At 41.6% G+C, this 23,908-nt stretch overlaps 1 protein-coding gene across 5 annotated transcripts in view; it reads right to left on the reverse strand.

Annotated features, from left to right (window-relative positions):
* Positions 1-23,908, reverse strand: part of GRID2 (glutamate ionotropic receptor delta type subunit 2) — a 744,966-nt gene that overhangs the window by 3,624 nt on the left and 717,434 nt on the right. For 4 of the 5 annotated variants that reach the window (XM_065691904.1, XM_065691874.1, XM_065691883.1 and 1 more), the window contains one exon: positions 3,122-3,362. In XM_065691904.1, the coding sequence (XP_065547976.1) occupies positions 3,122-3,362 (241 nt within the window). Of the gene's footprint in view, positions 1-1,107; positions 1,504-3,121; positions 3,363-23,908 lie in introns of all 5 variants that reach the window. The other variant, XR_010615424.1, reaches the window with a different exon arrangement.

Genomic DNA, 23,908 nt, shown 5'->3' on the forward strand with positions numbered 1-23,908 from the left:
CTAATTCAGAACAAAAATCGATTTCAACTAACCTTAAAATTTACCTTAATCTCTGTGAAATCTACTGGCTCTTCCAGGCCACTAGAAATATCTCACACTCTAGGACCTCACAGAGGATAATTAGGCAGCCGATAGATGTGCACTGATGACTTCCAGCCTTGATTACTGCAATTCACTGACTGGCTTGATCCAGAGCTCCCTGAATCAATGGCAGAACTCCTAGAATAATGTATGGGCTTGAGATCCCTCCTTTGTTTAGGAATGAAGACAAGTACTCTGAAAGAGTCCACACCTAGAACAAACTGCAGGAGTTCATCTACTTAGCAATATGGATCACTGAATATTTGCACTGGTACCACACCAAACACAGAGTCTGATTGGAAGGAGACTGACAGGCCAGCTCTACTCCAGGATTTTATCTTCTGAGGGTGGGGACAGGGTGACAGGGAAAAGGGGCAGGGAATGGGGCATCAGGGATCTTCCAGGGACTGGATGATCGCTGACCATGGAGGCTTTGGTTTGAGGTCCTCATGGGAAGGAAAAAATGCAGTGCTCATTTCTCGGACTTAGCTTTCTGTCTATAGTTTATTCATATGTGGACATAGACATGGATGCACATAACAACTACACAGGTGACATCAAAACCAAACGCATTCACCAAACGCTCTCTCTTAAAAACTTTGGAGCTGCATACGGATGCAGGAGAACTGAGGCCACATCAGAAGATAAAGAAATATACAGAGGCTCTCTGCAACACGTGCAAATCATGACTATGTCTCTGAGGTACAATCCTAAATATTTTTCCTTTTTAAAAATTTTCATAAATATCTGTGTGGTTTTTTGTTGTTTTTGTTTATTTGTTTTTAATTTTGAAAAAGAAAAAAAAAAAAAAAAGAAGCGCTTTCTAATTTAAAATGCCAATCATGAAAAGACTGGATTTTCATCACTTCTGAGCCTCTATAAGTTACTCAAAATATTCATCTTTTACAGACATGCATTTGGGGCTAGGGTCAGACCAGTGAAAATATATAAGCGGTGATATTCTCCCATGCTTAGCCCACAACCCGATCTCCACCCAACTGATACACCAAAATGAGACCCACTCACAGTAAGATTGTGCATATCTCCATAATATGATCTTTCCTCTTCTCTCTCGTCTGATCAGTAGTGAAATATTCAGCAGTTTTCACACTTAAATTATCATCAGGCTTCAGAGTCAACATCCCATTGAGATTACTGGGGCGGTTGATACTTCTCTCAGAGCTACCGTTTAAGGCTGTCTGCAGACTCAGGCAGACATCACTGAATGGGTTACTTCTGGTACGCGACCAAAATGTTATCTTCGCAACCATAAGACAATTTGTTTCAGTATAAATGCTTGCATTCTGGAGCACAAGTTGGCAGCCACCAGGAAAAAGGGTTGGCTTGCGGACCACAAACTGGCCCAATCTGACCCCCGATTCTGGACTAGTGGCCTGGAAGAGCCAATGGATTTCATGGAAGCTAAAATGAATTTTAAGAAAGTTAGTTAAGATGTATTTCTTTGCTGAATGACCCCCACATCTTGGATAGTGGGGACATTCAGCACACACATCCACGTTAAACTCAGTTTTGAGCCAAGCTTTTCAATTTAGCGTTGAGATGCAATTTTAAATGCTAAGCTAATGACCATGTAGCAAAGATCAAGGAGGCCAAATTATACCATTTGTGGAAAGTATACACCTGAATTTTTCTGTATTTGAAAATCAAAATAGGAAATTTTATATGCAATATCCATGTTGTTTTTGGTTTTTTTTTCTTTTCCTTTGTTTTTGTTTTGCGTCAGATAAATATGAAGAAGTTCTGAAAGTTTGGGTAAAGAGCAATCAAGTACATTTTAGTTTTTAAAATAATTACCCACTTGAAACTCTTTTTTTTTTTTCCATTCCTGAGAAACCAAATTCAAACACTAGAGATTTTTTTTTTCTTTCTTTGTTTTGTTTTTCTTTTAATAATGGTCTGGTCCAGATCTTGAATAAAAAAAAAAAAAAGCTTGGGAATTAAGACAGGCAAGAAAAGATTAAACATTCTAACATCTAACATCAGCAGTGCCAATGCTGTCTAATTAGGTAGTATAATTAATCCTGCCTGATTACACAGCATTAGGTTAAGCAGGAATAAACACAATGGAGAAATTACAGAGAAGGTGAGACCACTGCACACAAATTAACAGCAATACCCCACAAGCTACATGGATAGAAAAGATGTAACTGATAGTGCTATATTAAAGCTCAGTTTTAGGTTCAGCTTGGGCATTGCTGCCAAGTACCTTCTCGTAACTTCTTTTTTCCAATGTTTTCCTAGTATTTTGTAGAACTAAAGACTTAATTATGAAGCTAAAAGATTTGCTGTAAGACTTCAATAAGGCTCAGATGGCTGGTAAAGGGACAAGTAGATTGCCACGGGAAGGAAAGCATTACATGTGCAGGTGCAGAAACAAACTCATCTCTGGTGTAAAATAACATATCTCCCCGTGGTCTCTGTCCAAGGTTTCCTGAAACAAATCTGTAGTAGATTTCGGAGATAAGTTTGGCCTGAATGTGAAAAATCTGATGTGCTCTTGCGTCCCTGGACTTCAGATGAAATAACAAGAGCTGAAGTTCACGGAAGCCTCAAGAGGTTAACATTTCTGAAATGGGGACAAGCTTATTTAAGAAGCTAACTGCTGATTAAAGGGCTAAACTTTGCAAATCTATTTTGAAAGACTCAGCCACTGAGCTTAGGGGATATATTTTTCAAGGAGAAGCTAAGAAACCTTTGAACTTACTGGTGAGAGTTAGCTTTCACCAGTGGGAATAATGAATGAAACATTGATGTATTAATAATGTACTATTCTGCAAGTAACAGTTGTGTTTTACTCAGAATAGTTGCATATTTATACATCATCAACATACAATTTTTTTTCATTCAAGTTTTTCTTAGAATAGGTAGAGATTTTGAGGAACAACATTTACCTTAAAAAATCAGGAAGCTAAGGAAATATCTCTGAATTTGATTCCCCACCCTCTCTAATGCTATAATGTCAAGGCAGCAATCTTTAGGGTGCATGAAAACTCCCCAGGAGAAATGGAGGGTCTAATACCTCTTTTGACGGAACCCGGGAGCCTTTCCTTTTATTCCACCATGTTTCCAACATTGCAATGAAACAGGATAGGACAATCCCAGCAGCGAGGATGCAGAAAACACCTGCAAAACTTTTTATGTCCAGGGCACCTCCTTTCTGTTTGGTATCCACAGATGAGTAAAGATCACATTGACTGTTCTTCGGCCACCATTTATGCTTCAGTATGTCCATGTCGCCATTCTGCTGCAGCTCCAAAATCCTTGAGGAGAAAGCACAGAATCAGGGGTTACAGTGGAGCAGCGGAGGTAGCACTTGAGAGCGCACGGATGTAATCCAGCTACTCACAACCTTTCCTTATGTCTTGGAAATCCAAGCAGCTGGTGAATCCAGACAGACTGATGTAGCTGGAAAAGTAAGCTTGAATATTGGGCTACCTGTAAAACGGAGCATATGGGCATCTATGCTCCACTCAAGATACAGGAAAGCACAAATAAGTCTCTCATTCCTTCTTTTAATATACTGTATTTTCTTAACTGATTTTCACTACAGACTACGCCAGTTGATTTTTGTACTGCATTCGATACTTAACAATATGTTTTTTGCATTTTAATCACTGGAGAAGAGATATTTCAATAAAAAATAAAAGGAAAATACAGTTCAGATGTATGACAGGACAATGAGGGTGCAGTGGTCATACAACACTGGCGCAGGCTACCTAGAGAGGTGGTGGACCTCCACGGGAGCTCAGAACCAAGGTATATTTACGTCTGTATTTGCTGTTGCTAAATGCTGTACCTTGTGATATTACATTCTGTATTGTCTCTTGTTTATATATGGATCCTGTAATTATAAAATCTTTGTCTAGCATTGAAAAACTTCCTGATGATTTCTTCCCTGAAATATCACAACTTATTGAACATACTGAAACTGTATTAACACCTTTTCTTAACAACGATTGGCAAAATATTCATGTTCTTTGGGGTGATCATTATCTGGATTTAATAAAAGGATTCCTGGGTCCAACCATTGCCTTAAGTCAGCTTTCTATTGCTGCCAGACAGCTGGATGGTTCTTAAGCAACTCCTCCTGCCAACCTTAGTGACTACTGTGATCCTCAGGAAGACTGGAAATCCTTATTTGCAAAGACTCAAGAGGCTATTTCTACTGTTGATGTGAATTTTCCCGCATCTGGTAGAGTAGCTATTCTTTCTGCTGAATTATTTAAGATTCAAAAAGACAATATCCAAATGGCAAAATGGTTGCTATGGTGGCATGTTAATGCATCAACTTGGGTCAAATCACTAGTGGCAGAATATATTGCAAAACTACAAACGTGGCTGTCAGCTCTGGCAACCTACAGAGGAAAAGATGCCCCAACCATTGAAGGAATCGCTAGAAGCGTTAGGGTGGCACCTGCAAGTGGAACAGGTCCTTCCAGACCTAGAAGAGAGGCTCACTTTCCAAAAGAGATTTCCAAAAATCTCTTTGCAAAATTTCTCTTTCCAAAAGAGATTTTGGAAAGGACATGGCAGTCTTTCCACAGGAAAACTGACAGAAGTCCACCAGGAGTCTAGCTTCCTCAGTATTTCGAGGGTTGTCTCCATCCCTGGAGACATTCAAGGCCAGGCTGGGATGTAGTTCTGAGCAACCTGATCTAGTTCAAGAGGTCCCAGCAAATTGCAGGGGGTTTGGGCTAGATGACCTTTGAAGGTCCCTTCCAACCCAAACTATTCTATGATTCTACCTTCTCTGCTGATCTTTATCAGGTTGCCTACTTGCTGCTTTGGAGAGAGAGCAGAACCGTGACAACTTAAAGTAATCTTGCTCAGCAGCAGTATGCGACCTGCTGGTAAGTAATTTCCATAGGAAGGTTCTTTGCTGCAGAACTCACTCGTTGTTGCACCTACATACCCAGTCACTGCCAAAGATTTACTGGGCAGCTTGCAAGGTTTGTGTACTTAGCTAGGCTTCCTGTGGGATGAACAGCTTGAGAAATGAGAATTCTGTTTGGAGGAAGATCTTCATATTTAGTTTGTTTATCCCCGAGAAAAGTGTTTTTTAACAAACATCCAGCAGTGACTAGAGCAGCAGCTGGGTGCCTCTAGTTAACCAAATAAAAATTTCAATGATTACACTTAAAAACAATAAAACAAAGGGAGTGTTTTCCTTCATGTAATAAATTTGTTTTTCATTTCAGTGTTGGAAGGCAAACAATTACTTGTGCAATCATTTGACACAGCATGCAAAAAATCCAAGTGCACACAAAGCAGCAGAGATCTGGGATGTTGCTACCAGAGACTGTACTGCATTGAAGGGGGAAGAAAAGCTGTTCCATTGACTCAGGGCTGCCATAAGAGCTCAATGCAGTGGTCTACCTCAACCTCAGAAAAATACAGTAGCATGAAAGGGAGATTGAATGCACCTGGGAAGCACAGAGCAACTGCTCCATACAGAGATCATTCAATCTCTAATGCAACTTGACCAGGTAGTGTCAATGAAGCCACTAAATTTTCTATGGCACATCCTGTGCTGGTTTTGGTTGGGGAAAGGTTAATTTTCTTCAGAGTAGCTGGTATGAGGCCATGTTTTGGATTTGTGCCAGCAACTGTTGATAACACAGAGATAGTTTAGTTACTGCTGAGCAGTGCTGTGTAATACCTTGTGTTAGTAAGCATGTCACTGAAGATCCAGCCTTGAAGAATGGCAAACAAGGTCAGAGTTGTCTGGGCTATATTTCAAATTGTTCCAAACCCAATGCCAACTGAGGGAAGCCCCATCCCAAAGCTTCCTGAGAGGCAAGGATAAGTCAAGAACGGGGGGACTCTATTCTGTTGCAAGAAACAGAATAGCTGTTATGAGACTTCCATGTTCAGAAGAGTTTTGGAGGCACAGGGACCATACACAGGATTCTTGTCATTGCTGCCTACTGGGAGTGTGTGGAGAAGCCAGAGCCAGACCCAGTGATAAGAAGAGATGTAACTGGAATAAACTGGAACATGAGCAATTCTCACTAGATGAAAGGAAAATGGGAGAGGTCAAACACTGGAACAGAGAACTTGTAGCATCTCTATCTTGGCAATATTCAAAAGCCCACTGTGTAAGGCCCAGAGCAAACTGATCTAACTGGACCTGGTTTGAGCAAAGGGCTTGGCTGGAGACCTCCAGAGGCCCTTTCTTACCATAACTACTCCTCTGCAGCTGCAAACACAGTCCATACGCTTTTCTCTGTGATGGCACACAGTGCTTACAGACATAACCCACCACAATTCTGGTCCTCGCTGCCCTAGCATCCTGCAATAGGACTTATGCAAATATTTTGGCTCAAACATTACAGTCTGTCAGGTTAGCAGGAGCAGCAGATAGCCAGCATAAACAGAACTCTCTTGTATAAATTCTTGTGGAATAATAGAAGATGAATTTTAGATGCCCAATCCAAACATTTGGCGTATGTGTTTTTATATTTGAGAATTACTGTACTATCTAACCAAGTCAGTAACAGAACAACATTGCTGGGTTTATTTCTTCCAGCAGCAGATCTAATCCCTGAGCAGGGCTATTTTCTCTTTTATTCAGGCAGTGGTAGAATGAGCCATCCAAATGATTGCTCTATTCTCATTAATTAAATGATTCTTCACTTGTCAGTATAATTCCTGATTACACAAGACATCTTTTTAACAATTGGCATTTGCATAAAGACACTGAACTTTGGCTTGTTCCTTAGCAGAGATTTATTCCTAATTGTACTCCTGCTAATTATCGGCAATTTTCATTATGGATGTGACACATAAGTTCAATTATTTAAAGGAAAACATAAAAAAGAAGCAGAAACCAGAGACAGTAATTGTATAAACTCATGGAAAAGCTTGAGGAATGGAAAGCTTATAATGAAGCCTTGTAAAACTGAAAACAGATGTTGAGAGATAAAATACATATCAAAAGAAACTATAACAGCATGAATATATAACTATATTAACTTCACAGAGAGCAAAAAGGAGATCCTCCTTCTGTTAGACTTTCAGTACTAACACTTTGTTTCTAAATTTACCTGTTTATGGAACCAAAATAATAGTTAACATACTAAGAAGATTTAACACTACCAACCTGTTTCTAGTTATAAAACTTCCTATTTTTTTAGCACACTTTCAGAAATGAAAATCGTACTTTTATTGAAATTCCATGAAAAACAACGTGATGAAGGAAGGCTTCTCGCAAGCACACAGGCACTGCTATGCTCGGGTGCTGCAGGAGCTTCCCACACGATGGCACTCTTTCCATAAGAATGCGTGTTTTTGCTGCAGCTCCCGGTGGGTGCCCTCGCACACTCTAATCAGATACCTGTTGGGCGGCAGACACTACAATCAGTTTGATACTTGATTTTCAAATTTAATAAATGACTAAAATAATAATGCATTAACTAACTGCTCTGAATGATAATGATGTGATAAATGCTATACTTCCAGCAAGTGCCTCTTCTCACAAGTCCCTGATTTTTACAACTGAACTTTTCCTTGACAACCTTGGCTCGTTTGAGCCTGCTGTATTGGTTGTATTGCAACACATAAGCCAGTAGCAAGAGTGGTGGAAAAGTAGTAAGTAGGGTGCAAGAGTTCCTGCTGTTTTGAAACAGCAGTCTTAAAAAAGCGTACAAAAGAAGCCTATATATTGAAATGATCTAATTTGTCTGAAAAACATGACCTTTAAAACTTGCTTATGGATAGAGTGCAGGTCTTAATACATTTTTCTCTGGCAGGAAAACTGTTACAATAACATTTTTCAAGGCAATGATGTAAAGTTATTGAGCTGCACAAAAGAAAATGTCTGCATGCACTTTAACTAATTTGGCCTTGAATTCACAGTGCCAAGTGATGTCTAGTGGATCTAAGCATAGAAAACTAAACCGCCTGTGGCTTCCAAATCTGCCAGTCATGTGAACAAATCCTACTCAATCAATGTGAAAAGGGCTGGATTTGGTTACTATGTACTTTGCTGCTGGCAGTGAAATGCAATTACTCCTGCAAAACACCCACAGATAAAAAAATCCCCAACTTACTACGATGTTCAAGGCCAGCCTGCATGCGGCCTTGAGCAAATTGGTCTAGTGGGAAGTGTCCCTGCCCATGGCAGGGGGTTTGGAACTGGCTTATTTTAAGGTCTCTCCCAACCCAAACCAGTCTATGTTTCTATGATACCAAGCTGTCACAAATGCTACAAAATTGAGACATCTCTGACAACACTGTTTTTTGATCTTGTTTTAGTCTCTCTGAGTAGCGAGCCAGAGACATGACAGGCCATTTAGAATGAGATCAAAAATGCCAATACATGGTCTCTGAGATGCCAAAGGTTACTCAGTATTGGTTTCCTGCATCAGGAAATGCACATGTTATGCAGTGGGATAGCTTCACCATTGGCACTGACAAGGAAGAGGAGATGCTACTCTGTTCCTAGGTTCCAGGATCAGGCTGCTGCAGAGAGATGTGCAGAGCCATGCAATGAATGCCCTGTTGAAAGGGGAAGAAAAAGTAAGCAAGGAAGTAAATAAAAAGCCATTTGTGTACCTCAGTGTGCTCTGCCTTGGGGGCTAGAGCCAAGGCCCCGGTCTGGTTGCTGGCTTCTGGGTAGCTTGCACAGGTCACATTTGAGAGCGCTCAGTGCCTGCAGATGGGGTCAGGCACTTGAAAGAGCTCAGGTAACATCCCCAGTGGCTAGCCATGAGTCAAATTCCTTGGGCAAAACCTGCACACTGGAGCCTTTCTAACAAAAATCTGATATGAAGGCGTCAGAGAATTCGTTTTCCCTCTCACAAAACAAGATGAAACTAAGCTGATTTGCGACCATCCTTCAGTTACCAAAACAGACAGGTAAGAACCCCCAAGGAAGAGCTGTTTGGTTTCTTTTTTTTCAGTGAAGTGACTGCCCAAGTCTTTCTTTATTTGAGGAGTGGAATAGGAGTGATGCCAACTCCTATTTCATCTCCCTGAGCAGTCTTTAGCTTTTGGCAAAGCAGGCCTATTTCCTATGCAGCAGAGCAGCTTTCACAGGTGCCACCAGCTTTAGTGGTGGAAAGGGATGGCCACTGCTCAGCCCAGCTTGGTGCCTCCTGCTTGGGGAAGAGGAAAACACGAAATAAGGATGGAGATAAACAGGAGGCTGTTGGTGATCCCTGTCACCTCCTTCCCCACCAGCAGCACTTCATTGTCTGATGGGTTTTCATTATTTTGACCTTATCCCTTCAGCCTTGTGGGAGACACATGTTGATGCTAACCCCAGTGCCAACAAATACTGTCATTCTCCAGCTGCCCAACAAATCACATTTGTATCATATTGCAGCAATGGACTGTTATGAAGCTGCTGAGCAGAGCGAAGGATATATCCGTGTTCACCTACAGGAGGCGAATGTTCCTGCTCGATTTTGTCTCTCTCAAACAGACAGAATAAAGAGATAGGGAATGGTTGGAAATAAAACTCAAAAGTGTTGAAAGAGCTGGTGGGAAGGTGGTCATTCAGAACGAGCTGCTTGCCCAGCCCCGGCTGCACTACCCAGTTAGCTATCCCTAAACAGAAGCCTAAAATTAAAAGGGACACCAGATCATTGAAAAATAGAGCCCAAAGGTGAAGGAGATATGAGAAGGTGCAGGACAGAAGTAGCTGTGCCGAGGTGAAAGAAAGAGGGGAGCAGCGCCTACTCCTGAGCAGACTGAGGCAATGCTTGCAAGTGAACAAAGCACCTGGGGTTAGATCATTGCTATTCCAGTTCTTCATAGAATCATAGAATAGTTAGGGTTGGAAAGGACCTTAAGATCATTCAGTTCCAACCCCCCTGCCATGGGCAGGGACACCTCACACTAAACCATCCCACCCAAGGCTTCATCCAACCTGGCCTTGAACACCAACAGGGATGGAGCATTCACAGCTTCCCTGGGCAACCCATTCCAGTGCCTCACCACCCTCCTGTGGTTCGTCTTTCCTCTTTAACTCCTCTCATCTTATAAAGTGTCTGTTACAGGAATGAGGTTCTTGACTGAATGCTTAAATGTTCTTTCTAAACCTTCATATAGGTTCAGCCTTTGACTACCAGTCTTGGTATCTGTAAACAGAAGTGCTGTTTTTGAAGAGACTGTTTTCTGTGTGGTTTTCTTTTCTTTCTTTCTTTCTTTCTTATTTTTAAGCCAGTGTTTTAATGAGCTGCCAATCATGGGCTCCATGAGAGGAAATTTTTCACGCCAGCCAAATGCAGCTTGGGCTGCCAGATTAGACAAAGTTGTGCTCCCTCTCCACCCATTTCCACCACTGAACCCAGCAAAAGAGTGCCCTTGAGTCCAGCTGTGAAGCCTGTTTTCTGGCAGGGACTCCAAGCAGATTTAAATCCAACTAACTTGTGCCCCATGAGGGTAGGCAGGTGGTTGCCTTCTGATCTGCCCTTCAGCAGTGCTTGGCATTACACTGCTGTTGCTAGGAAGTCAGTGCACAGAAACAAGGATAAGCATCTCACCTTCTAGATATGATAGAAGAAGCAGTAGTAAACCAGACCTGCTGTTCAGCATTATGGATTTGCATATGAAACAATATGAAAAGAGAGAAAGTGGCTGACCACCTGTTTTGCTCAGCAAAGAACCATCAGCTTCAGAAGTTGCAGCACCCATCACTTGGATCCCACAAATCAGTGCCACTTTGTTCAAATTAGTGAACTACTTAGCTCTGTTAAACTTACATGGACACTCTCAAATACAGAAGGCCAAATTTAAATGAAATAGCATCTGCAGTAATAAAAAATAAGATAGTAACTGTATTTATCATACAACTGTGGTAGAACTTTATAAGGACAGCTCTGTAATAGCTCTGTTCAAACAAGCCACACAGTTTTGCCGAATACTGACAATTCAGAAACCTAGATGAAAGCAGAAATCAAATTATTAAAAGATTTTCATTTTAATTTTAATACAGAAAAAGCTGAGGTGAGCTTAACTGTCATTTCACTATGCAGGTCTTCCCTGCATAGAGAGAGCATCGATAAGAGTAGTAGTACCCATTTATAAATCCTGAGTGACAAGAGAACATCTACAGACAGTTACATAAATATCACGACTTCATTAGGCTCAGTGCTGTTATGGTAAACACCAAATTAATTCATTATGGTGAGTCATGGTACACTGCCAGCCTTATTAAAATGAATAAATGTACTTTCAAGGTATATTGGTTCCTGTGCACTACCTGTATTCTAGTCCTCTTTTACAAAATTCCTTGAAAAATGACAGTTACTAATCTTTGTAAAATATTCAGTACTTCACGGACACCTGAATGCCTGGGGCCTAATTTTCCTCTTGCTTCATTACCATATACCAAAAGCACATAAAGGCAGGGAAAGCTCTTGGAGTCTGCAGAAGAACAAAGCAACTGGGGCAGCTCTTCACCTCTCCTCCTTGGTTTGCACCCCAAAAGGCTGTCTTGCTAACTGCCATGCTTCCATTGGATCCATGCTAACATTGGATCTGAGATCCAAAGATCAGCTGTGGTGTTGCATGTGATAATGCAGGCAGCGCTTCTTCCTAAAACTACACTTTCTTCAAACATTCCCCTACATTAATTCTTGTGCAACACCAGAGGCAGTCATAAATGACTTTTTGACTATATGAGGAGACAGTATGATTACGTACATACAACTTCAGGTCCCAAGCTGCACATAAGCAAATCAATATCTCTTTTCAGAACTGAAATAATTGTCAGCTTCACACAGAATTGGGAAATGTCAGTGTGCAGAGTCAGTGTGAGTTTCATTAACTTACAGACAGTAGAGACTAACCCAGGGCACACTTGGGAACCCAGCCTTTCTGGTGAGGCCGTGACAGAAGTGACATTTTTCTGCATCAGGACAGGATACCCAGGTTAGGCAAAAATAGAAAGCTTGGAAAGTGCCTTTTCAGTCAGCACATACTTCTTACACAACTCCTCCTCAAAACCTCACTCAACCAAACATGTCCTCCAGCGTCACTTGCAGCTGCCCCCTGCCTCAAGGGTAGGTAACAAGCCACATAACAAGCCCTGTGGTAACAAGCCACATAAAGAACTGCTGTCCTGCTTAGGAGGAGAAAGCAAACAACTGAAAAAAGTACTTTAGTTTGATTTTGTGATTGTTTTCTTCAAAAGCGAAATGCAAACAGGTAGTTATTTGGGTCAATTACTATTTAACCTAGTTAAGTCTCAGATTTTTCTGAGCATAAAGTACTAAATTAAACAATGAAGTTTCCATTAAGAAAACACCAAAATGAAATATTGAAGTGTTTGTCTTTTGAGGAAAAAGATATTTTTAAGAAAAAGTCAGATCATAAGGGATTACTTTCATCTGTTTAGACAGTCTTCTGGTGTCCTATTAGAAGGATAAATAAATGAGTTCACTGAACCTGACCTAGCACTGAATGAATATGCAAGCCTCATCTTCAGCTAAGAAGCAATTACATGAGAAATCAAATTACTAACACGATTAATCTTGAGGGTTGTGGTGACTAGTGAAATTTAGTTTTTTGTATATTGTATGTGTTTATGTTACCTTTAAAAGTCAAGCACTCATTACAGCTATGAAAATCTGGTACTTGCTAATATTGAAGCTGGACTCCAACAAATTGGTAACAGGCAGAATGAAAGCAAGCCAAAACGACACAAGAAAGCAGAAAAGACAGTAAGTTCCATGGAGACCAAGAGCATATCTGCAGTCAGGAAGGGAACACCTTTGGTGGTCTTTGAAAATGTCAGCATCATCCTTAAGCATACTGTGATATTTGGGTTATTAAATACAAGAAAAGATATTTCATTTTAGGGTAAGCATCTGGAAATGATCATCTTTGCTTGGAGTCATGCTTCAGGCAGTGCAAAGCCTCCTTCTTATACAAGCTACCTACATCCTCATTTTGAGAAACAGAAGACACATCAGTCACATTAAGTTCCATTAACTGACAGTCTAGAATAGCTCTTTTTAAAGTAAGAGATCTAGGTGACACTTGCGTATTTGACATTTATTTGCTATTTACATAAATAAAAATGGCAGAATATACAGCTGATGATTCTCTTGGGTTTTTAAACAGTTTGTCCAGTGTTTGTTTTTCTTTAAGCCCTTAAAAATGAAAACCAAAGCCTTCAAATTTTTTTTTTTAGATAGTGCTTAAATGAATGATTTACATAGCTTGATTTAAATATCATCAGTTGGACCATAAAGAACCCAAATCAATAGTTTAAAGTTATCTCCAAGGTAAACAGAGTTGTTGATAGAAGCTAGACAGGTAAATACAAAGTCTGAAGATCAAATCACACTAATATGCTTCGTGCCTGAAACCTGACATTTAAAAATATCTCAAAGGTTTTCATCTCCTAGGTACTTAGTTACAGCAATGAAAACTTCTCAGATCCATTCCCATCCAGGGTTTTATACATATTGGGGTTTGAACACAGCCCTTCTGAACATCAAGACTACACTAACCAGCCTTAGAGATTAATGTTATCCTGAGAGCTGTCTCCAAACAATCCTTTGCACACTGAAAGTGAAAATGCTTAAGGTATCCCCTATGATATATTAGTCCTTCAGAATTTAATTCATTACTTTAATTTGTTCTCCCAACTAAAAGCATTTCATAGAAGAATCATCTCTAGAGACACCCCCAAAATACATTCTTTCTTTAAAGCCTTTCTCAAATCACACTAATAAATACTCTTCAAATACACACAGCCATATAGCGGCTATCTAGGGAAGCCTAAGGAATTGCCACAGTTCTGCCTAATAAATTATGAGAGCTGCTGCCAAATTTACAGGAGGCACCTAAGAGTGAATTTGATCATACTTATATAAAAAAAAGAGAGATTTCTTACACTAAATCTTGCGATTTGAGAACTGCTCCCCCTGCTCCTCAGGCTAAATGTGTGTCAAACCACACCTTGACACAAGGCTGGCCCGAGTTACATCTGCCAGAGATGGGTGCCTGTGGAAATACTGCCTAGGGCACCTGGTCTGGCCTGGAGCTAGCTCTGCCTGCTTTCTCTTCCAAGCTGCATCAGGTAAGCCTTCCTCCAAGGCACACGAGATCATAAATTTCTCTACCTTGATGAGCATTCAGATCTTCCAACCTCCTCGGGTTGGAAATGACAAAAGATGAAGTAGTACAACTCTGCAAGCAAAGAAGCTGCACGAGTGCTGTGCTATACTCGATCTGTGAGCAGCCCTAATCCATGCCATGTATACTGCCTTTTGCAACTGGGCTGCTCCTATGTGTGGGGAGATATGCTAGGAGCTGGCCTAGTCACTCGTCTTCACCAGACTTAGTGATTTCCTTTAATAACGCATCAGCGTGCCAGGCTGCCAACCCTGTGCACATAGGTTTTCTGCTGACATGAGAGCTTACTGGTAGATTTTGAAGACAGAGCATCTTTCAGTGCCCTTGCAGGACTACCAGTAATACAGAGAGGTGATGAAGGCTGGCACAGACACTCTGCTAGCTACTGGGGTTACAAAACTTAATAATTCCTGGTTTATTGCCCTCCTTCCACTGCAGTGTATGTCCTGAGGGGCTGCAGTCTACTTTGCATGATAGGAATCAGCACGGTGTTTACTCACAGGATCATGCTACGTGACACTTCTGTAGTACAGAAGAGTGCCCAGTGCCATTCAATCCAGGTAACAACCTGCAGGAGGACCCAGTGTGTTGGTTCTGTTAATAAAGTCATCTCCCTGGTAATGCTGCAGTTTTTCAGGAGCCACAGCCAGCTAAGCTTGTAACCCAGACTTAGCCTAATCGGGTCCTCTGGTCCTTCCTGCATTACAGTAAGCAAAGGCTGATCCTGTCAACATCTGTAACAGTATTTTTTTCAGCCTCTGGGGTTTTTAGTGCTTTGGAACAAGGCATTGCAACCAGACCTACCATTACTTTTACTGCTGCTGGAGGAAGCAGGAAGATCTGAAGCTTTGCATTTCACCTAATGACTTTTTTCCCCCTCAAATCTAGTCCCATGCTATTCATGTTCTGTGCAAACCAGGCTTGTTAGGCAAAATATACACAAAGCAATGCCACTAGTGTACCTGGTGTACCTAAGCCTTCCATCATTTCAGCCCAGGCAGAAGGAGAAAATAACTGCTTTTCTTTGCAACTAATCCATCCAGGTCAGAGCTGAGACTTTTCCATAGAGTAAGAAGGGTGAAAAAGACAGTAAGTAGCATAAGATTAAGTTCTTGCCACCCGCAAGCGCATATCCCTCTTTTGCCCTATATTTCTAATATTTCATATTGGAGTGTCCAATGATTACAATCAACAGCAAACATACAGAAGAGTAAGTTAGAAACAATCTAAACAGGGAAAGTTTAAAGGAGAAATCTCAAGCTTAATTTCTTAACTAATGTTAAAAAATAAAAATATATACTCATCAGCTTCCTGACTGAGCAGTAGTACAATCTGAGGGCTTTTTTTAATTCCAGAAAGATTTTAAGGCGTTTGACATTGTGACAAAGTTTAGTGATTTTCATGATTTTCTGCCTTCTTTCACTGCATATCTTCATTATCGAAGTCCACATGGTTAAACCAAGTAATTTTCTTTTGTTCTATTTTTAGAAGTAAGCAGCATGATTTAAGTGACATGGTATAGTTGGAGGTGTCCCTGCCCATGGCAGGGGGGTTGGAACGGTATGATCTTAAGGTCCTTTCCAACCCTAACTATTCCATGATTCTATGATTCTGTAAATACTTAGTTTTTCAGTCTTAGAGATCCTAATTATTTCTAAATGTTTGGGGGTTTTCCATGTTTTCAGAGGTGTGGTTCCCCCTCCCCCCCCCCCCCCAATCTATTGACAACTGACCTGAAGATTGCAGTCCATTTTGCTCAGGGGAATAGGAGACATACAAAATATACGTGTGTTGTCATTGCTATGGAAGCTTCACTTGTACCCTTAGAGTGTTTTACAGCTTAACCAAAGAAATCTGCAATTACAGGAGATGCCTTAAAGCAAGAATCTTTCATAGCCAGCCAGACTGGATAACGGGCACGCTTACCCTCTGTTATTGTACCTACTGTCACTTCTTTTATAAAATTATCAATCCTACTTGTAGTTATGCAATTTCTACCATCCAAAACTCAGAGGAGGAACCTCGGGAGCAAGTAAGTGAACCTTTCTCTCCTTCTGCCTTTCCTCCTTCTTTGGCAGGCACAGCTCATGGAGCAGCTTACCGCAGGGTCTGCTAGGCTTGCTCATACTCTCATGACACCATGCCACAGCAGACTGGAATGGCTCACTACTACTGACAGAAAGCAATGCCAGGGTTAGTAACGTAACATCACCAAACATACTCAATTTTCCTGTGGTTTGTGCCAGATAAACTGCGACTGAAATAAAGAACCCCAGGAATAAAACACAAGGTGTTCCCAAGCACTCCTATCAACTCTCCCCTGCAAAACACCAATGGCTTTGTAGGGGATTCAGCACTTAATATAGCGTAGGTCAAAACCAAGTGACTTGGCACCAAGATTCAATTTGGATAAGCGGTGAGCCTGCTCAGACGATCTGTACATATCTTTTTCAAGACCAAGGGCACAAGGTCAAATTCTGCAGCTTCTTTTTGATAGCACAGAAAAGCAAGCTCCTTCTTTTCTGCTGGCAGAGGCAGATCCAAGAGCTGGATGAGAGCTCCTGCCGCTGCCCCACTCATGTTGCTCAGCTCAGAGCATAGAGCGGGTTTGGTGACAACCAGGTCCCATCAGAAATTCTCCCTAGCAAGGTCTGCTGCAGTCAAAAGTGGAGTTTGGAGGAGAGATATAAGAGAAAGGGAGACATATGAACAAATTAAAGCCTCCCAAGTTTAAAGGAAGAATTGAGACTATCTCAGCTTCTCTTGAAAAGCTTTCTGGCAGGAGAAAAGGGAACATAAATGGTGGGATATTCACAATTCCAATTTCCAATTCCAGAAAGTAAAAGTTCATTTGTGGGAGGGCAAAGGAGGATATTAAAAGGTTTTTATTTTCACCAGCCAGTTCACCTTTCCTTACCTCTGTGTCAGACTGAAAATTAGGATTCCACTAAATGGCCCTGCTGCCATGCTGCAGATTCACAGCTGCAGAAGATGATGTACAGTAAATCACTGTCCTTTCACTGAGAGCTGCCATAAATAATGCCACAGGAGTCCTCCCCCTGCAACCAGCAGCTGCCTGCAACTGCTAGGAGCAGAGATGTAACACAGCCCCCAGACAGGGAATGGAGAGAAGGTAAAACAGAGCAGCCTGAAAATAAGATCCTGGCATCACATTAATCACATTAACTTCTAAGCTTTTCAAAATATTTGTCTCTCCTCTCCCACAGGAGAATTTCAATAAGCAAGTTGTCATAACTTCAGACAAATTTCAGAAAAGTGCTACGTTAATTTTCCACAAGTACCTAATCTTAGCACTATTTTCATTAACAGCAAATATTACCACTCTGCTTTTACACAGCAGAAAGCTGAGGCAGAAGTGGTGAAGCAGTCACAGCAAGACCAAGCATCAGATGAGAGGTGGAAGCAGTGGCTGAACCCAGTCTCTACTCTTTCTGTTCCATTTGCAGTGGATATATTTATTTGCTTTCCTAAGAGAAGGAGGAGGGGAAGAGGAGGAAAGGAAAAAGAACAGTTTGGCAGCCTACATGACAGGTGGAAAAGGCCAAAGATGTGCAAGTGTATTAGCCATGACTTCCTGAGCAAGCAGTTGGCTGACTTCATTGCTCAGCCTCTACATCAATGACAGCTTCTGAACACTTGTGCTGCCGCACAGTCTCTCCCTTGCTGGTTGTAGGCACTTCCCGAGCATGGGCACAGCCTCAGGGTTACCAGCGCGGCTGAGCTCCGGGCAGGCTCAGCCCAGAGGGGAACCCTGAGGTGATGAGCTGCAGACAGGGGAGCTGGAAAGGACGTGGCTGTCACAGCAGCGGGGCAGTACCTCAGACACTGCCCAGCTCTGGAGGGATTAGAGCAGCACCAGTGCACATAAAGGGGTGACACAAGAAGGGACTGAGATCCTTCCTTACACTCCCAAGCAGAGCTGTAACATTTCCCAGTCCTTTATGGTACCAGCTGCAAATTCTTCACCTAATTTGGGCCACACCTCATAAAGATGCATCCAAGCTCTGAGAACTGGTTAAATGCACAACTCCAGGAACATTCAGATACGACTGTTATTGACTGTGGAGTAGTGTTGATAAAGGGAGATTTCCATGGATATTTTTATATGGATAGTTAGGGCTGAGAAAATTCCAATGAGGTTTTTTTTCTGTTTAGACTAGTTTGTAATTCTCATTTCAGTTATAAAACATGAAGATTTTTGAGTTTTTTTTCCCCAACTCTCGCTTTTTGGTTGGGCATCAGGTCAAATTAGGTATTCTGGCAGAATTTCTCAGAGCAAAAGACATGCGTGCAGGACATAGGCAAATTGGCTTCCTACCCTGTTTGCGCAATTCAAAGCACGGACTGGAAGCCAGATCTCCTTTATAACGGGGATTATCAGGTAGAGAAGTCATGCCAGAGACACTGATAAAAGACTCTTGTCCCTGCAAGTAAATCTCTAGTTTAGGAAGCTACTGCAGGGTGCAAGAAGATCAGATATAGGAACCTGTCTGCATTAAGGAGAGCTGTAAGCCTCTGGAAAGAGCAGATACCAAAGCTTAGGTTTCTTCCTTCCCCCTCCTTCTGAAATTTCATTTTTGCTTTCCACCAAGCCCTTCAAAAAACAAGAATTAAACATCAGCACAGCATTTCTCTGTTGGAGAGGGCCACCTTCAGCTGTACTGCTGTTGGACCAGAGCCTGCACTAGCCACTCATCACCCTCTCTGGCACAGGAAGGACACAGATTCAAAAAGGCAAAGCTCACCCACACTGCTTGCTCAAGAAAAGCATTTTGTACCCGTTAGAAAGACTACAGATGGCTGGCAGCAGCACTGACTGCTTTTCAGAAGTCAGACCAAACCCTCTACCTCCTAGCACCTATCTTCTCTCAGTTCCCACCTCTTAGAATGAGCAGAGTACTGCAGCCAGAAATCCCAACCAGCAACACACTGAGCATGAAGCCATACTCCCACTGTGGAAATAAACACACCCTTGTTACTCCAGGAGCCTCCAGTCATGGCCTATGTCTTTTGATTGCATAAATCCAACTACAGGTGAATGGGATAAAATTAAATGGAACCAGCTGCAGAATAGGACAGCAGAGATTTTTCCCCTTGCTGGAAACAGAAGCCAGCACAGTGAGGCAGCAATACTAATGTAACAGGAGTGGAAGATGTATTTTGTTTTAATGCTCTCTGCTGTTAGAGGGGAAAGACAGGGCAGGCAGCCCAGCACAGAAAGCTTTTGCAGGCAAATAAATACTTACAGTGGCTAATTTTCTTACATTCATTTTACTTTAGAGCAGTAATACTGGCAAAACAGTTAATTCTTGTTCACATCTACAAGAGAAGTCAGGTTTTACTTCTTTTCCTTATAGATGAGCTCCCAAAGACTGTGCACATATTTGCAAATTGAATTAATATTTAACATGATACACTATGCATTTTTTAGACTTATTTTTAGGGCAAGCTTTGAGTTTAATCAGGTTCCAGGTGAAATCCCTTAGAGTTAAGAATGAAGTTCAGAGTTACTGCTTGCTCTTTTGTTTCTTTTTCTTAAATAAATCAAGCAAAGAATAAATCCCATGTGAGGATGGGAGGGTTCAGTAGAAAAACAGACTCACATTTAATTTTAAATAATTTTTGGGACACATTACATTTTCAGGTTTCTCTTTTGTAATTTGTTTTATTTTCAGAGGACATGAACCTATTTTGCATTTGGCACTATTACCTGCCATCCCAGTCCTATGCATGGCCCTGGGGCTAGGAAGAGACTTTACTGGGTAAGTGGCCATATTACAGTGGGTTCTTGGAGGCGTCAGCTTCATTTACCTGCTTAGATTTTTCAGTCTGGGGAAAGAAGGCTCTGCTTGCAAGGGAGACATTTAAGATCACAGGGTTGCTTGAAATCTGATGTCTAGAAAACATGGAGAAACTTCCATGCTCCTTGGACATGGTGATCCTTTGCATGGGCAGTGTTTCCAGCTGTAGTGATAGAGACTCGTCCCTAAAGTACACACTGAGAAAGGTCAGTGAAAATTTCAGGTTTGCATTTCGTTACCTGTTCACTGCTTGCAGTCTGCTTTGCTATGGGGTAGAACCGCCAGAGCGTCATCCGAAGATGCTTAAAAACCAGTGAGGAAAGTGAAAGATGCATTTCCTTTTCTTTAAATGCATCCCTTTCAGAAAGCTAGTATCTGTTCTGTTGGGGTCTGGTTCATAACTTTGGGGCATGCAGTCCTTTACACCTTCACTATTTCTTTTCAGCCTTAAAATGAGGGGATTTAATACACTTCTGTTTACCTTATAATATTACTTGACCTCTGTTTTACATATGCATCACAGATTAAAAAGGAGGTGGAATAGATCATATGCAAAGCCAGAGCATAAAGGGTTATGATCTGAGACTAAACAAGCAATCATACCTTTAGGAAAGAGAGGTGGAGATGGGGCAATGAGCAGGGACCGTAAATACCTGACAAGTAGCAGTGCAGCCAACAGGAAGCGATTAGGCTGGTAGAGATAACTGGGTGGCTGAAGCTGAGACAGAACAGTTAACTGAGGCCATCTGCAGCAGAGGAAGGGAATCCTGGTGGGGGACTGGGATCTGCAGCACCAACTGTGGTGAAGTCCCCATCAGCTACAGGGAAATGTCCCCATGCTGGGATGGCTGGTACACTAAGGAGGAATGGTGCTAGCAGAGTAAATGGCAAATCTCTCCCTAAACAGGGTCTATGGCTATTTAGTGCCTTATTCTCTGTCAAGGAGATTGTGACCTTCTATGCCTTGTTGGAGCTGCTCTCTACAACTAAATTTTTAGCAGAGGGGTAACATGGATAAGTAGCCAAGGAAAGTCAACAGGCTAATTTTATGGTCTCCCTGCCTTCTATCTCAATAAAATCATGTATGAGAGCTTTTATGACAGTCTGATTGAAAAACAGAGTTACCTGATAAGTGGCACTGGAGACAGTGCTCATTTGTGTGCTCCACAAAGACATGGAAAAATAGCCCAAATCTTGTTAGTCATGGGGCCTTAAAATGTAACGAATTTAATTTCTTTTCATACCGACACACAGTGTATAACGTCAGTACATTACCTCCCAAGCTGACCGTTTCAGGCAACGTTTTCCAAAGCAGTTAAATAACATCAGCATCTCAGGATTTTTCAAAAATAGACAATAAGTTTGAGCAATTTTACCTTTCTTGCCACTTTATTGGCAGTGGCTGGTAAAGGTCCACCCAGTTCATCTCTAACCACCAGGACAAGCCCTGCCCATCAATGAATGCTTACTGAATTTTCCCTTATATGACTGCATCTTAGACATTACTATATTAATATCTGACTCTAGCTGGTATGTCTTTATATTGCGGCAATATTCTGGTGGACTGCTAGCAGGTTTGGGGAACACCAGCACCTCAAAAGCATGTGCACGAGGAGCACATGCTGCAACACTTTCTTATGTGCGGATGCTGTTCAAAGAGAGATGAATGTTTCTCACACTAGCACTTTTCGCTTTGGGACAGTGCAAGATCTCAGCCTGGGCATTGAGATCACCAGGTGTACACACAGAGCTGTGTTAGAGCAGGGTAGCAAGCAAATTCCATCATCTTTATGGAGCATGTAATACCGTATATGGCAGTCAAGCAGCAAAGCTATTTTCCCTCTTGTAATTACTTACAACAGCACTTCTTAACCTGTACAGCACTGCATCCCACCCTGCTGAAATGCTACGACCTGCAAATGAGGTATGAATCCCACACCTCACCTCAGGAGCCGTCAAGTATAAGGTACAAAAAGCTCTTAATTAGGTTACCATGGTTTAGAGCAGAGATTTATATGGAGCACGCATGAAGCTTTTGAGGGGCACAGAGAGATTTCCTAGTCTCATAGCGCTTGTACAACATGGGTTCCAGCTCGTTACTGACCTTGACAGAAAACAGAACATGACTCCGCAGCTCCCTCTTGGTTACAAGGTGGGAAGAGCAGCCATATGAAGCTGTACTTGGTGTCAGATATCCCCCCAGCATTCAGAACCCACTGTGATAAAAGTGATGCAGCCACAGCTATGATGCTTAGCTTGATGCCTTTATGGTTTGCATCTGACAAAATGCTGTTCAGAAAAGGTCTCCAGCACAACCACTGTGTTAAGGAGGGAGACCATAGCCTTACAAAGATGGAGTCTTTCTTATTCACTAGGTTATTATCTGTTCCCACTGGGCTAAATTGAGCAAAACCACCCCTCAGCTGACTCATTTCAGCAGCCTGCAGCTGCTCAGCTTTTCTTATTAGCACCTTGTAAAAGATTTCCTAACATGTTTAATTTCAAAAAGGTAATAGTCGAAAAGAAAAAAAAACCTAGCTTGAAATGTAAGATAAAAGACAACTATAGAAAAAATAATTATCTTAATTACACAGCAGCTTTGTCCTCTAATGGGAAGGTAATTTTTTCTCAAGACATCCTCTAATGGAGGATGCACTTAAAATAGGACTGTAGTTTGCACGCTGCGCTGAACGTCTAACCCCTCACAACTTGTATTTACTCTATTTCAGAATATTACTAGTCGATAAAAAACATCCTTTTCCTCTCCCAGGACTGCAGATTCACTTTGTAAAGCTCCCATGCTGTGGCATTAAATATCCCATGATATTCAACAAAGTAAATCAATAGCAATGGATATTTTGCTCAGTCTTTTTTTGGGTGGGTGGTTGGTTGGGTTTTTGCTATGGCAGGCATTGCTCTGTCTCCTCTGTATATACAACAGACAAATTTGCAGAGGTGGAAGACATGATCCTCTGCCTTCTGCTCCCCATGCAGCGGCTGGTCTTCCAGGTGATTCCAGGAAACTGTATCTGAGCCAAAAAGTTGTTCATCCCCAAGGAAGCGTTACTGCACCCACTCACCCTTGTGCGATTTGGTGCCTCAGCTGAAGCCCAAAGCAACCACTTTGCACTCAAAAATCACCCTGCTCTGAAGTAGCATGCAGTGCATTACTGGCTGCTTCTGTTCCTGTTCCCATCCCCTGTGGTTCTATTATCCTGTCTGTTGCCAAGGTAAAGCCAAATGTGGTGGAATACTGTGGATGTCTACTCCACAGAGACTGCTGAAAAGGAGCTACTGGCAAATAATCTCTTTGTTCTGCAATCATTTTTCTGTCTTCAGCAAAACAGAAAAAACCCAAACCAAACCCAAAGGACAGTAAAACTCCACAACCCTCCTTGATGTAGGTAGGTATCCCTTAGCTAATACGTGGTATTGCACTGCACTGTCCAGTGGGGAAACCACTCTTGATGTTAATTCTGAAAAATCACATCAGCTGAAATTGTATAACTTAGAACAAAGTTGTTTCTTCACGTTTGGAAATTCACCAAGGATGCTGGATGCTTGAGTGGCTCTGGCCAAGGAGAACTGTAACAGATTCTGAAGATATATCAGTATTTTACACAGGTTATGCCCTAACAGAAATATCATTAAAAGCATTTCTTGCTACATTTTTTCCTGCAGTGCCATAAATAATCAATTAAATTCTCTAATAGCATTACCCTTTTAGAGGGGAATATGAAATCTTTTTCAGATCTTGCACAAAAGTATGCTTCTCCTAAGTAGGAGTAAAGCCTTGGAGAGCATCAGGTTAACTTTGAGACTTAAGGCCATCTTATAAGACTACCAAAGACATACAGGATGAAAGATTCATATGAGCCTTAAGCTGAACT

This window comes from Lathamus discolor, chromosome 1, assembly GCF_037157495.1.
Source record: "Lathamus discolor isolate bLatDis1 chromosome 1, bLatDis1.hap1, whole genome shotgun sequence".
NCBI lineage: Eukaryota > Metazoa > Chordata > Aves > Psittaciformes > Psittacidae > Lathamus > Lathamus discolor.